Genomic DNA, 15,268 nt, shown 5'->3' with positions numbered 1-15,268 from the left:
CCCGATACCCTAACAGGCAGCTTTCGCAACCAACTGTAAAGACCTTTCGGCACACCTCTTCCTTTCATCACGCCCATTCAGCAACCTGCAGATACCCACACTTATCTTGTGGGTGCTCCAAAGTGGAGTACCAACTGAGTACTCCAAAGTGGGCCAACTGGGGCTTGAGAAGTGGTCATGAACAAAGGTGGAGTTTTTCCTGAGTCAGGACAGGGTCAAGGCTGTTTTCCCATGTTATCATATCAGGCTACCAGCAAACATAAACATTTAAAACAATTCTCAGCTCAAAACTAACTTTCAGATTCAGCGAGTGTTTCAATTGAGATCCGATGCAGAAATACAGTGAGGAAAATAAGTATTTGAACACCCTGCTATTTTACAAGTTCTCCCACTTAGAAATCATGGAGGGGTCTGAAATTGTCATCGTAGGTGCATGTCCACTGTGAGAGACATAATCTAAAAAAAAAAATCCAGAAATCACAATGTATGATTTTTTAACTATTTATTTGTATGATACAGCTGCAAATAAGTATTTGAACACCTGAGAAAATCAATGTTAATATTTGGTACAGTAGCCTTTGTTTGCAATTACAGAGGTCAAACGTTTCCTGTAGTTTTTCACCAGGTTTGCACACACTGCAGGAGGGATTTTGGCCCACTCCTCCACACAGATCTTCTCTAGATCAGTCAGGTTTCTGGGCTGTCGCTGAGAAACACGGAGTTTGAGCTCCCTCCAAAGATTCTCTATTGGGTTTAGGTCTGGAGACTGGCTAGGCCACGCCAGAACCTTGATATGCTTCTTACAGAGCCACTCCTTGGTTATCCTGGCTGTGTGCTTCGGGTCATTGTCATGTTGGAAGACCCAGCCTCGACCCATCTTCAATGCTCTAACTGAGGGAAGGAGGTTGTTCCCCAAAATCTCGCAATACATGGCCCCGGTCATCCTCTCCTTAATACAGTGCAGTCGCCCTGTCCCATGTGCAGAAAAACACCCCCAAAGCATGATGCTACCACCCCCATGCTTCACAGTAGGGATGGTGTTCTTGGGATGGTACTCATCATTCCAAAAAGTTGAATTATGACCAAAAAGTTCTATTTTGGTCTCATCTGACCACATGACTTTCTCCCATGACTCCTCTGGATCATCCAAATGGTCATTGGCAAACTTAAGACGGGCCTTGACATGTGCTGGTTTAAGCAGGGGAACCTTCCGTGCCATGCATGATTTCAAACCGTGACGTCTTAGTGTATTACCAACAGTAACCTTGGAAACGGTGGTCCCAGCTCTTTTCAGGTCATTGACCAGCTCCTCCCGTGTAGTTCTGGGCTGATTTCTCACCTTTCTTAGGATCATTGAGACCCCACGAGGTGAGATCTTGCATGGAGCCCCAGTCCGAGGGAGATTGACAGTCATGTTTAGCTTCTTCCATTTTCTAATGATTGCTCCAACAGTGGACCTTTTTTCACCAAGCTGCTTGGCAATTTCCCCGTAGCCCTTCCAGCCTTGTGGAGGTGTACAATTTTGTCTCTAGTGTCTTTGGACAGCTCTTTGGTCTAGGCCATGTTAGTAGTTGGATTCTTACTGATTGTATGGGGTGGACAGGTGTCTTTATGCAGCTAATGACCTCAAACAGGTGCATCTAATTTAGGATAATAAATGGAGTGGAGGTGGACATTTTAAAGGCAGACTAACAGGTCTTTGAGGGTCAGAATTCTAGCTGATAGACAGGTGTTCAAATACGTATTTGCAGCTGTATCATACAAATAAATAGTTAAAAAATCATACATTGTGATTTCTGGATTTTTTTTTTAGATTATGTCTCTCACAGTGGACATGCACCTACGATGACAATTTCAGACCCCTCCATGATTTCCAAGTGGGAGAACTTGCAAAATAGCAGGGTGTTTAAATACTTATTTTCCTCACTGTATATGTATACGTGATTCTAAAGGCTACTTATGCTAACCATTGCGATAATAAATACACATATGATTATGGAAAATATCAGAGATTGCTTGAAGAACTTCATGACAAATCATGTATGATTATAATTGTGTTTTATTTGGTTTCATGTTTCATCTGTCTTTTCCCTGTGCCTTTGTTAATACCGGACTTATGGATCCGCATATGTCATAATTACATACACTCCGGTTAACTCATTAAACTCTTTCCCCGCCACTGACCGTGGGCATTGGAAAAGAAGCAATTTCCGGCTTTCCGTGATTTCACTGAATCTCCTGATCAAAACACTGGCAAAGAAGAAGCAGAAACAATCGATAGCATGTATAAGCAGATGCATATGTAAAATAACATGATCCTCAACATTAAACAGCATAGAAATCAAAACTGCCTAATGTTACTGAATGAAATGTCGACCCAGGACGAGCTGTAAGACTGTGCAAGCATTAGCAGTGTTGATGAACTCGATCTACTTCATCTATGTTTAAAAACACGATTTTCTCAGCTTTTTGCTCAAAATGTTGCTTTTTTATGAAATTTACCCACATTCAAATGTTAATAAATAAATAATGCATGAGGCTTGAATAAAAGTTTTTTTAGTTTGTTTGTTTAAAAGCAGAGGGTCTGTTCTTCCTTTTGATATATTGCATGTTCAGATATTCATACAACAAAATATTCTGGGGGCCATGCAACTTTTGTGAAAATGACCAAAAATGTTGGCGCTGGCTGGCAACTTCTTTCAAAAATGCTGGTGGGGAAAGAGTTAATCACATAACTCCTGTTTTCTGTGCATGAGCTCCCTCTTTTGCTCTGGCTGAAAGGATCACGGTATAGTGAAATGGGAGAGTTTGCTCAAACATCCAATGCTCATTTTTTCAAAAGAAATGTGACGTAAACATATGCTGTTATATCACAATTTTTCTAAATGTGTAAGCCTTTGGACTTAAAAGTACGGTGGCCCAGTAGTGCACAACACAACAAAATTTAAAAGGCAAACATAAGTTCACAACAAAATTAATCCACAACACAACGGAAATGAGTCACAACACAACGGAAAATGTACAACACAACGGAAATAAGCCACATCTTTTTAATTAATACACATTATACGTTTTAACAACTTGGAGGAATTGGCAGACGGTCCCTTAGGCATCATGCGCATCATTCCAGCCCTCTTTCCGTTGTGCTGCGGCATTATTTGGTTGTGTTGTGGCTTATTTACGGTGGCCGAGAGAGCTCAACGCGCTGCAACTGAAGAAAACACATGCATAGAAAAACACCCGCAAATTAAGAAAACATCTTCATCAGTTTTACAACACATGGGTGCTCCAAATACTCACAAACACAACCAAATACAGAAACGCGCAGCAAAAGTTCACAACACCACCAAATACAGAAACGCGCTGCAAATAGAACAGAACACAACGGAAATGTTTACAGGGGACCCCAATAAGTGACGAACCCGGCTGGGACAAGATATTTTTAATATTCTCTCATCATTTTGTCCATTGAATGTCTACATAATCAATAACGTTTGTTCTGACATGTCAAGCATGCATGTTTGAGGCAGAATATTGAAATAATATATCTTAAATATCCTCATTTGGGTTCTAACGATGAATGAAAGATAAATGGGTATGAAGCAACATGAGGGTTACTCCCTCTCTAAAATATTTTATTATTTTGGTAGAAGACCCTAAACACTTTCCAAAAAAAAAAAAAAGAAGTGTGTTAGGCACAACTATTATACATTTCATTTGTCCCTCTTTATATCTTGCATTGCCACTTTTCAAGTTCACAGATTGCCATCATTATAAAACAACCTTTCAGCTATTTCTGATAATTTGTTTGTGTGTTTTCACTGATGTACAATTAATTCAGTTCAAACAATAGGAAGAAATGATGTTTGTTTCATCCTCACAGATCAGATCAGTCAGGAGGAATGAGGAGTTTCTGTCCCACACATCTCTCTGTGGCTCAGGTGTCCCAGTGTGCTTTAGTGAGCGTATTCCCTGGGGCGCTGCCTCTCTCTGCGGACACACTGGCTTGCTCGGCACTGACATCATGATAGGATCAGGGAATGTGCGCTGCACATATTTTATATACTGGAACACATACTTTGAACAAACTATTTCTCCATGTCCAAGAAAAGAACAGATCCACTTTGTTCCCGATGTCACGTGCAGTTTCATGTTTTTAAGCAACACTAAAGAATTTAGAACCAAAAAAGATGAGTGCATATGAACCAGTTTTATATTATATATTTGTATGGCTTGTGCTGATATTTTTATTTTTAATATTTTTATTTTAAAATGTTTAAATAACTTAAAACATTTATATAGTTTAATATAATATTATATGTGTGTCTATATTGTACAGTACATATGCACGGTGAGGAGGAAAAGTTTGAGTGGCCAAAGATTCTCCAAGGATCACAGATGGAGAACTGCAGAGTTTAGTTGAGTCTTGGGGCCAGAAAGCCTAGAAAAATTATACTCAAACAACCCCTACATAACCACATGTTGTTTGGGAGGTTTTCAAGAAAAATCATCCACACTCATCCAAAAACAAATTCCAGCATTTTCAGTTGTCAGACAAGACTGGAACTTCAAAAGGGACCCGATTCTATGGTCAGATGAAACAAAAAAAAATCTTGGCAAAAGGAGGTTGCAAAAAGTATTTAATAAAACGGTGCCAATAATTCTGGCCATTTCATTGTTTGAATGAAAGATCAAAAGGATAAACAATGCAGATTTATTTTTACAGACATCTTTGATCATATTTATCTACAACGTCAAATAATATTCTTAAAGCTTTAGTTAACCCATAAATTAAAATTCTATCAGTAATTACTCACTCTCATGTTGTTCCAAACCCATAAGACTTCCGTTCATCTTCGGAACACACATTTTTGAAGATGAACAAAGGTCTTACGTGTTTAGAACAACATGAGGGTAAGTAATTTATGACAATTTATTTATTTATTTTTTCAATTTTGGGTGAACTAACCCTTCAAGTCAATATATGGGTGATCATCTGTGCAAGGTCTGTCTCTAAATCAATTTAGCACTTTGGAAAGCAACTGGTCCGGATGTTGGGTTCATAATCAAAGCAGCTCCTTAGTGGAAAATTTCTTATCCAGCTTAATTTCATGGTTAAGTGCTCGGTTGGCTAAAATCATGCATTATGGCTGATGAGGTCAATAAAGGTGAATTAGAGCCAAGGAATGTTTCAGACAGATAGAAACACCTTTCAACAACTAAAACTTACTGTTGGCATCAGCCATTTAGAGCCATTTGTGAGCATTTACACATTTATGAACATGTCTTTCATGAAATTTCACACTTGCCTGCTTTTAAGCTGATTATGTGTTTACCAAATATATTTAATATGCTTACGTTTTGCATGTTTAGTGGGCCTGGACATTTTCGCAATTAATTTGGTTTGTAATGTTTCTCATCATGGAAGCTTTCACTCTAGTAAATAATATCCAGATGAGGTTTGCAAAACTCTACTATATTCAAATTCTGACATCATTGCTCATCTTAAAGCACTCTTGGGTGCTGAAAACAGTTTAACAACCTTATGGAAATGTTCATATTCTTTTTTATGATGTTCATTTAAATCATGCAGTGAAATGAATAAACATAAGTAATGTATGCAGCTGTGTCTATAATATAATATAATATATTTTTTAATTTCTTCTGAGTTTTGCTTAGAAATATTGTAGAACTGTATTAAAGTGAAACAAAATATATGCTACAAAAAAGGGGAAGTCTGAAGGAGTGCACCAGAGGATGGCAGCCGTGAACAGATCGTTCCAAATGCAAACAGCTTAATGTAAGTTATCAAGTCAGAAAGGCCATTATAAGTCAAGCTCCCAGACATAGACCTGCTCCTACTCTGCTCCAAGCTGTTATTTTAGTTGTAAATCTGCCTGATGTGACCAAGGGATGTGACATTAAACCTAGAAGCCATTGAAATGTCGTTATCTTGTTGCTCTGAAGTCTGAAACTTTTGTTAGCGTGACCTGCCATGCAACTGGAACAACCTATTTCAATTTCAAATAATTCTGCTGTTGTTTTTGCTTTCCAGGGTGATGTCTGAACAATGAGGACTTGAGGAAGATGTGCCGCTGAGCGGCATAACTGAGCAGGACAGGAAAACATTTGAATTCTCTCTTGTGAAATTAGCATCACCATTCGAGACGCAAGTCTCACCTAAGCATCATCCTAATCTACATCTCTTTCCCTTGACCCCCCATTCCCTGTTCCTTCTCTCTCTCATGCTGAGATCACCTGAAATTCACCCAAAAATCTATATGGTTTAATGTGAACAATTATCATACAACACTATACATGTTTGGTATCATTTGGAATGTCTCAGTGCGACTGGTACAAAGGTCTCATTCTCCACAGAAGTAAACCAAAAGGTATTGTTCTGTCTCGTTCTGGGTATTTAAAGAAAGAGCACAAGAGGCTCAGGGCGATTTGTAATGAGATCGGCCCATAATGCTGAGTGTCTCTCATTAAGTACATACTAGATCCCATCTTAGATGGAGCGTGGGGCACATCTGGTGGGATTCAAGATTCCTGACTAACTGCTTGACTTTAAGTTGTTATGCAGTTGCAAATAAGGGACTAGATAAAAATACTATTGGGGTAATAGCAGCATTTGGAGCGGCATTATCTTAATGTATTAGCCATAACCTCTGGTTATTGTTTGGGCTTTAACTAAGTTGTTATATGGGTGACTGTAGGGGGCTACATGGGTACTTCTTAATAATAGCAAGGGTGTTGCGTCATTGTTAAACTGCTTAAGCCATAATCTCTGGTTATTGATCAGACTGGCGAGTTTGTGATTGTGAGATCCGCATAATATTAATGGCTGGCGCGAGACTCTCTGAGCGATATACTGTAGATTCCTAATGAACGGGTAAAAATATAAATTAAAGAGTTAGAATAATCAGATGTATTGCTAAACTATTATATAATTGACCAATAACTAAATTCGAGGTTGTGATAAAATGGAGTCAGATAAAAGCTGAATTGGAATTAAATTACTTTGCCACCCGGAAAAGACAGTAACACCCAGTAAACCTTCAACCGCTTATCGGAAACTGTCGTTGGACCGATTGAGCAGGCCTTACAGTAGTGAATGAGGGAGAGAAATCATATTGTTCATTTACGATGGCTATAGGAATGAGAGGATTGCCTTTCATAGAGTTAATTTACTCTAGAAGGCACAATTGTCCAGACAAAATACAGTAAAATATATTTTTTTTGCATGATTTGAGATAATGAAGCAATTCTATTTATTATAATAAATAGCATTGCTTCATTATCTGTGATCAGATTTTATCAACCCAGGCTCATTGAAAAAAAAAAATGCCTGTGGCAACATTACTGCATAAATGATATGTTGCTTCTTGCATGTTTCACAACACGTATACAATGTATGTAAAATACGTGTAGTCATGCAATTTGGTAAAGTGCATGGTTTTGAAGCCTTATTGTACAAGGAACTGTGCAAAAAGTCTGCCCATGTGATCATAATTTGAGCAAAAAGGAATAAAAGTTGTCATTGTTTTACTGCCACTAGTGTTCATTTCAGATGGAAATTGACGTGAATTGCATTGCATGGTATAAGTACTTTTTTGACATTTTGAGTTTTGCAAAAATGTAGACAGAGGCACATTTTTTCAATGAGCCTATGTAGGATTTTATTTCTGATTGTTATTGAAATGTAATCTTGACAAATAGTCAAAACAAATGTGGTCATCCCCAAAAGTAGCTGTGACACTTGGTAAATAGTAAGGAAATACTGTAGTTGCCTGGGACGTTACCGAAATGGCCGCCAAGTTGTAGTTTCCTTAAAGGAACTTTACACACACTTACTCATACATGCACAATGCATGAGTACAAAAGTAAAGTAAGTAGAAACTCACCAGCTGTAGCCAGGCGTTGGTTATTAATACCTGATTTTTTTCATCCTGGGGCAGAGAAAAAGGAGAGAAAAAGAGATTCAGTATCAAATGAGGACATAAATGAAGGATTACTTCAAATTGAACAAATCTCCTTTCTGCTTCTATAATCCCAACCCTTTTTATGAACAAAGACTTTTATTCCTTTTTTGGCCTCTGTGTACCATTCGCTCTCTATCTCTCTCTTTCTCACACACACAAATGCAGACTTTGCCTTTTGGAGCATTTGAGATAAGGCCAAAAAACCCAGCTATGACACTCAATGAATAGGAGCAATCAAACCTTAAAGCAGTTTCACAATGTGACAATCACCATTACAATACAGATCTCATAGTAAACCTCTTGGGATTTAAAGCTTCACTTCAACATGCATCGATCGGTGTCAGAATCTCTCTGTGTTTATTTGAGCTCAAGAACAGTCATGTTGGTTTCATTCAGAGAAGTGTCACCTCTGATTTCCTCACATTTCATTCAGTTTGGACCAGGGATGATCTACAATGTCATCAATTTCTCATGTTTTTACCCTTTGATATTCTTGTTTCTTGCTTCATCTATAGTTCAGTAAGTAACTGAGCGATAAGAACAGACAGCATAAGCTTCAGACAGGTTCAAGTGTCCGCACAGTTTATACACAATATCAAAGATATAGAATAAATAAGATTTGAAAAAAAGAAGAAGAGCTATAGGGATCTCAATATGTCTTACATTACACATTACATTTAAAAGTTTGGGGGTCAATATGATTTTTTTTAAAGAAATATTTTTTTTTAGCAAGGATACATATTAAACTGATCGAAAGTGACAGTACACACTTTACACAAAAAATCCATTTAAAAAAAAAAAATGCTGTTCTTCTGAACTTTCTATTCAAGAAAGAAACCGGAAGAAAAAAATAGTCTTGTTTTCCACAAAAAGAAATTAAGCTGCACAACTATTTTTAACATTGATAAAAAGAACGGGGCAACACTTCACAATGAGGTTTCATTTGTTAACATTAGCTCTGTCATGACAACTCTCAGAGATTTGCATGGTAATGGTAATGAATATTGGCAGAGCTGCTGCAAGTACTGAGACTTGCTACTGCCAATACATTCACAGACATGGTGCTGTGAGCATGTAAAACATGTCGCTGCAGCACATTTAACATTCACAAAATAACCCCCATAGCAGATCTATACAGGTGGAGCTGGGGAAGGTGGAGAGTTTCTGAAAGTGCGCAGCAGACTGCTAACAGAAAACGCTACCAAAATGTTGTGCCGCAGCTTATTGGCTGCTGATGCAAAAGTAACCGATCAGCTGCACTATGTAGATAACAATGTGATCATAACCAAATTGAGTTAAAGATCCTATCAGCCTGCGCCATCTAGAGTTTCATGCCAGAACTTGGTATTTCTGTCATGACAGCTCTGGGAGAGATTGGCATGGAAATAAAGATTGGCATGGTAATGGAAATGGAAATGGTATTGTTAATATATTTGGTCATGAGAAAAGTGCATAGCCCTCCACTCCCCAAATATTTTGTCCAGATTATTTACAGGCTGTACCGCCAATGCCAAATAAAACTGCACAGTTGCACAGCTTTTCCCATCCGCTCTAGATTTGGAGTATAGTGCACAGTTGTGCAACAGCTGAAACAGTTGCACAGGGTAATGGGAGAGATAGACAATTCAAGCCAATATATGTGCACTGCTGAGTGAGAAAACAAGCTGCTGCATAGACAGACATGCATATATCTGTGCATATGAATGAACATAGACAGGACGAGATAGGACAAACACTCCCCAAACAAGCAGATCCACCCCAAGAACCATAAGACTGCATGTTTTAATATCTATGTGTGTCTGGGCTACCGTGCCGGATTAACACTAGTGGCCTATGACTATGTGTGCCTGGGCTACCATGCCGATTGGCTTAGTTCTATAAATGCTCACTATGTGTTCTCATTAACAATATATATTGTAAGCTGATAGAGATAAGAAACCCAGCAACCACCTGAGCAAGTATCATAATTAAATAATTTGATGTATCATTGACATAATCCTTATACTCTTATTGATAAGTGAAAAAGCTGTTGAGACGATAAAGAAAGTCAGGATGCATAGCTAATGAAAACACTGCCCTTGGAAATAAATGAATGCATCATTAGAATTACAGTTAAACATGGTAACCCTGTTAACAGCACGAATGGTTATTTCACTTTAACCTTTTCTCATATCCGTAGCTTAGATGGCGTATCCTTAGCAATGACATGCAATAGACTGCTTGCTGCTGCATAAACACAATTGCATAAACGCTGCAACTTTGCTTATAATCACGCCACAAACTGTTAAACATAATGCTTAGATTAATCTGTTATATTTGCTCATTTAATAAGCAAACTACGCAATATGCGAGATATGGAGTAAAAGAGTGTTCACTTATCTTAGATGTTGATTTCAGATACGTTTTTGAAAGCGCTCTGCAGACTGCTAACAGCAACACTACCAGTATTTGAAAGTTGAGCCGCAGCTGATGCAACAGCAACCAATCAGCTGCGCTATGTAGAAAACGATGTGATCACTACCAAATTGAGTTCCATCAGAACATGGTATTTCGTTAACATGAGCTAATGAACAATACTTCTACAGCATAGAGCATGTTAATTTATTAACATTAACAAAAAAATGCTGTAAGAATATATTGCTCTTTGTTGGTTAATGCTTTAACAAATGTTAGCAACTGAGACCGTATTGTAAAGTGTTAGACTGGAGTAATGGCAGCTTATCAGAGGAATCAATTAAATAAATAAATATTAAAATAAAAACAGATAATTATTGCAACAGTTAAAATATAATATTTCACAATATTACTGTTTTAATGTATTTTGAATAAATTCAGCCATTTGAAGTAAAGTACTGCTGAAAAGGAAGTTGAAAATCAGTTTTGTTGCAGTTGATCTTGAATTTCAGTTCAAATCTTTCCTTTAAGGCACTCATGATTACTCATGCTGAAGAGGAACCTGTGCTTGCTTTCTGTCTCCAGTCCCTCTGTCAATTTGGTTTGGTCAATGGGCCAATTTGGTCGATGGAGTTTTCTGTTCAATGCGCAAAAGATGTCTGGTTTGGCAACTACAGAGTGGACGCATTAACCATTCGGTTCCTAGGACATTCCAGCATTAACAGAGACGGTTATTAAATTGTGATAAAATACACCAACTCAAACATGTTTTAAAAAAATTGGGTTTTTAAATTGTGGTTCAGAAGATGACAAATGCTTGTGTATCTGCAGAAAAAAAAAAAAAATCAAATCTGCATAAACTACATAAATTTCTAAGTATCTATACATATGTTTGCACAGGCTTAAAGGTCCCGTTCTACGTGATCCCATGTTTCAAACTTTAGTTAGTGTGTAATGTTGTTGTTAGAGTATAAATAATATCTGTAAAATTATAAAGCTCAAAGTTCAATGCCAAGCGAGATATTTTATTTAACAGAAGTTGACTACATAAAACGGCTCGATTGGACTACACCCCTCTACTTCCTTCTTTAATGACGTCACTAGAACCGTGTTTAGACTAACCTCCGCCCACAGGAATGCTCCCTCAACTCTACTGGCTACTTGCGCACTTCTTATAACTTAGGCTACTGTGTTTACTCAGCTCTTACGGTGATTTTCTGAAGTAAAACTGACGCTTCATCTTTTGTGTGATGTACAATAAACTTTATTAAACTCATCAGTACATGTTTGATCATCATTCGGACCTGGTCCGAAACAGCAGACTTGTAGGCTGTTAATAAATAATGGATACATACAAGCAGATGACAAATACGTTATAATAACCGTAATTAAACTACTAAACCATACCTGTTTCATCTCTATACAGCACTCTGACTCTGTAGGCATTATTGTCCGACTCGAAATGAACACCGTTACTGAGAGTTTCTGATATTATCATCATTCCGTGAGATGAATTTGTCCTGACAGACTGAGCGCGAGCTCATGAAGCTCCGCCCCCTGGGTCGTCCAGCAGCAGCTCATTTGCATTTAAAGGGCACACACTGAAACAGCTCGTTTTTCTGAGCCCCCAAAAATGTCAATTTAAACATGCTGTAAAAAATGATCTGTTGGGTATTTTGAGCTCAAACTTCACATACACGCTCTGGGGACATCAGAGACTTATTTTACATCTTGTGAAAAGGGGCATATAACGGGACCTTTAAGATTAGTATTTGTGCTGCATCTTTCAAAGGCATTTATGCCCACCACAGTTGTCTTTTGGACTTTTTTTTTCTCAGAATTGCGAGTTATGAACTCGCTATTGCGAGAAATAAAGCCAGAATTTTAAGATATAAATTTGCAAATGCAAGAAATAAAGTCAAAATTGCACTATTATTTCTATTTTCTATTATTGCACTATTATTTCTCACAATTCTAAAATAAAAAGTTGCAATTGCCTAAAGATTTTTATTCCGTGGCAGAATATAAGCTTCCATGGATATTTATATTTATATTTATATTTATATTTATATTTATATTTATATTTATATTTATATTTATATTTATATGGATACTGTTTATTTGTCAGAAAAAGTAGGCTACTTTTGTTATAACTACAGATTTTGGTTATAGTACTTTGTTGTTGTTGTTGTTGTTGATTTTAGTAAGTTTATTTATTTTTGTGCTTATAGGAAAATTAATCCTGGAACCTGTAATTATTTCAAGGCTATTTGATGTTTGAATAAAAAACCTATTTGACAAAAAAAAAAACCTACAGATTGAATTTTTGTATTCCTGCACACAGTCAGATCAACAGAAATCAAAATTGAAGTTCTTGGCAAAAGGGAACGCCATAGCCCCTTTTCTTTTCCTCTGTTTTCTTTAGTCATATAGCACAAATTGTCCAATGTTTTGTACTTGTTTCTCTTTCATAGACAGACAAGTTTCATGAAAAGCCCATCTTGTCAGCGGTATATTCCCCTTTAAAGTAGGGGAATTCCAGGAATAGTAGCTGGAATTCTACTAGCTGGAATTCTTGCATCATCACAAGAAATATTAACTGTCAATTTTTCAGTCACTCGATCTTTCTAGATATTATTATAATAATTTCCTATAGTGTAGTGATGATATCAAAGGAAGTTATTTCTTTTTGGAAAAGTCTATTTTTTTTATAGATTATTTTTATTTTTAGCAATGGGGGGAAGAGTATACGGTGTGTCTTTAAATACATTTATTATAAGTAGTTAAAATAAATGATCATACTTTTTTTATTTTTTATTTATAATTTTTAAGCATGCTTCAATTTTAGGGCCACTGAATGTCATGTATTTCTACTATTTTTGTTCACGATGTTGATTCTCACTCTTGGAAACAACGCTTTGTTGTTTTTTCCCTTCTTTTTCTTTATTATTAAATTACTATTCTTGGCCTGTCTGCTGAAACTCTGTCACTTGAAAGAATTAATGCCTCTTGCTCTTGGGTTCAGCGAGTAAAAGACTCTTTGTTAAGCCATCTTTATATAAGGTCCCCACACAAGGTTAGTAATTTCTCTATATATCCTGTCAAAACCTGAGAGCGAGAGAGAGAGCGAGAGAGAGAGAGAGAGAGAGAGAGAGAGAGAGAGAGAGAGGTACACCCTAAAATTTACACCCGTAAACATGACACATCGGTTGCCTGTTTGATCTTTTGTTTTGTTTTTCTCTGCTGAGTATCTATCATTTACTTTTTTTTTCTTGTTCTCGCTCTGTTTCTTCTTATTTTCCTTCCTTCTGTCTTTCTTTGACACACTAAAGTCCCTGTTGTTTTCTGCTCCTGCAGAAGAAAGTGTTGTCTGTGAAGGATAAACTGAGGGCTTGTGACATGCAATCAACGTCAGACAGGGAGGATGATAAGAATGTTAAAAGAGTGCCAGAACAATCCTGACCAAAATTTCATCTGTACGGCTCTTGTCTCACAGAGCCAGACTTTTAACTAGTGACACATTATAAGTACTAACTGCTTTCTCAAATTGAATTAAATTGACAACATAGGTTTTGTTTTTTTTACAATTAATCCTTTTTTAAATTATAGTTGACCTTAAAATCATAAAAAAAAAAAAAAGGTTTAGTATCAGTTACTAAAAATAATTAAAAAAGTATAAAATGAAAAAATTCCTTTTGACACTGAAAATGTCGTTTGACTATGGTTGTTGTATTGTTGTGTTTTGTAATTGTGTTTTGTGTGAACACTCAGTTGTGGATGATTATGAGTGTCCTTCTGGTGAACTGTTGAATTAAAGAAATTTCGGCAGCCTATATTTGCAGTCATGTTTTGCATGTACATACTGTGTACTTATTGTAGTAATGACAATAACTGGGTAATAACTAGGTACTAACCCTGAACCTACCCCTAAACCTAACCTTAATCCATATTGTTACCTTACATTACTTACAGTACGAGCCAACGAGTAACGAGCCGAAGAAAGCATGTCACTCTTCCTCACAAAATTGCACTGGTTGCCAGTTGCCGCTCGCATTAAATTCAATTGCCTACAGAACAACCACTGGCTCTGCTCCTTTTTATTTAAACTTATTACTTCGGACTTATGTGCCATCCAGAAACTTGCGCTCTGCAAGTGAACGACGTCTTGTGGTGCCATCTCAAAGAGGCACAAAATCTCTTTCTCGGACTTTTACCATTACTGTTCCTTGCTGGTGGAATGATCTGCCTAACTCAACCAGAGCTGCTGAGTCCATAGCCACTTTCAAGAAAAGGCTGAAGACGCTTCTTTTTCGACAGTACTTGATCCAGTAATACTAACACTTTCTCTTCTATTCTATTCTATTCTATTCTATTCTGTTCTATATAAAAATAAAATAAAATAAAATTCACATTTACTGTGTTAGATTAAACTGAGAAGGGTCATAGCACTTGCATATTGTTTTCATACTGTTAGTTTAACTGCTTCTATTGTTCTCATTTGTTAGTCGCTTTGGATAAAAGCGTCTGCTAAATGAATAAATGTAAATGTAAATGTACAGTAGTATTTTTGTGGGTAAGTACACTGTAAGTACATTGAAAGTGCACATAATGTAAAATAAAGTGCAACTGTAATTTCTCTCTATATAAATGTTTTACAAAAATACAGTTGGATGTGCTACGCTTTCAGAATGGCATGGGGAAGTCCTTGGAAATTTGTGTAGAATTCAATCAGATTGTCTGTCCATCTAAAATAAATAAGTACCCATAAATTCACAGGCATTAAGAGGAAAACAATCCTGCTGTAGAAATCTAATTTACTTTCTATTAAGTTCCTCAGACAACCCCCTCAATATCTTTCAAATAATTGATTCCACCAATCTCATAAACCT

General features: G+C 36.9%; 1 protein-coding gene across 2 annotated transcripts in view; it reads right to left on the bottom strand.

Moving 5' to 3' along the window:
- chrna8 (cholinergic receptor, nicotinic, alpha 8) overlaps positions 1–15,268 on the bottom strand; it is a 97,138-nt gene that overhangs the window by 39,062 nt on the left and 42,808 nt on the right. Inside the window, exons 1-2 of one of the 2 annotated variants that reach the window (XM_084096247.1) lie at positions 11,787–12,016; positions 7,908–7,952 (exon numbers count right to left, since the gene is read on the bottom strand). In XM_084096247.1, the coding sequence (XP_083952373.1) occupies positions 7,908–7,952; positions 11,787–11,825 (84 nt within the window). In that variant the 5' untranslated portion in view covers positions 11,826–12,016. Of the gene's footprint in view, positions 1–7,907; positions 7,953–11,786; positions 12,017–15,268 lie in introns of those variants that run through there. The other variant, XM_084096246.1, reaches the window with a different exon arrangement.

The sequence above is a fragment of the Abramis brama genome (assembly GCF_963993115.1).
Source record: "Abramis brama genome assembly, chromosome: 2".
NCBI lineage: Eukaryota > Metazoa > Chordata > Actinopteri > Cypriniformes > Leuciscidae > Abramis > Abramis brama.
This window is presented reverse-complemented; position numbering and strand designations above follow the sequence as displayed.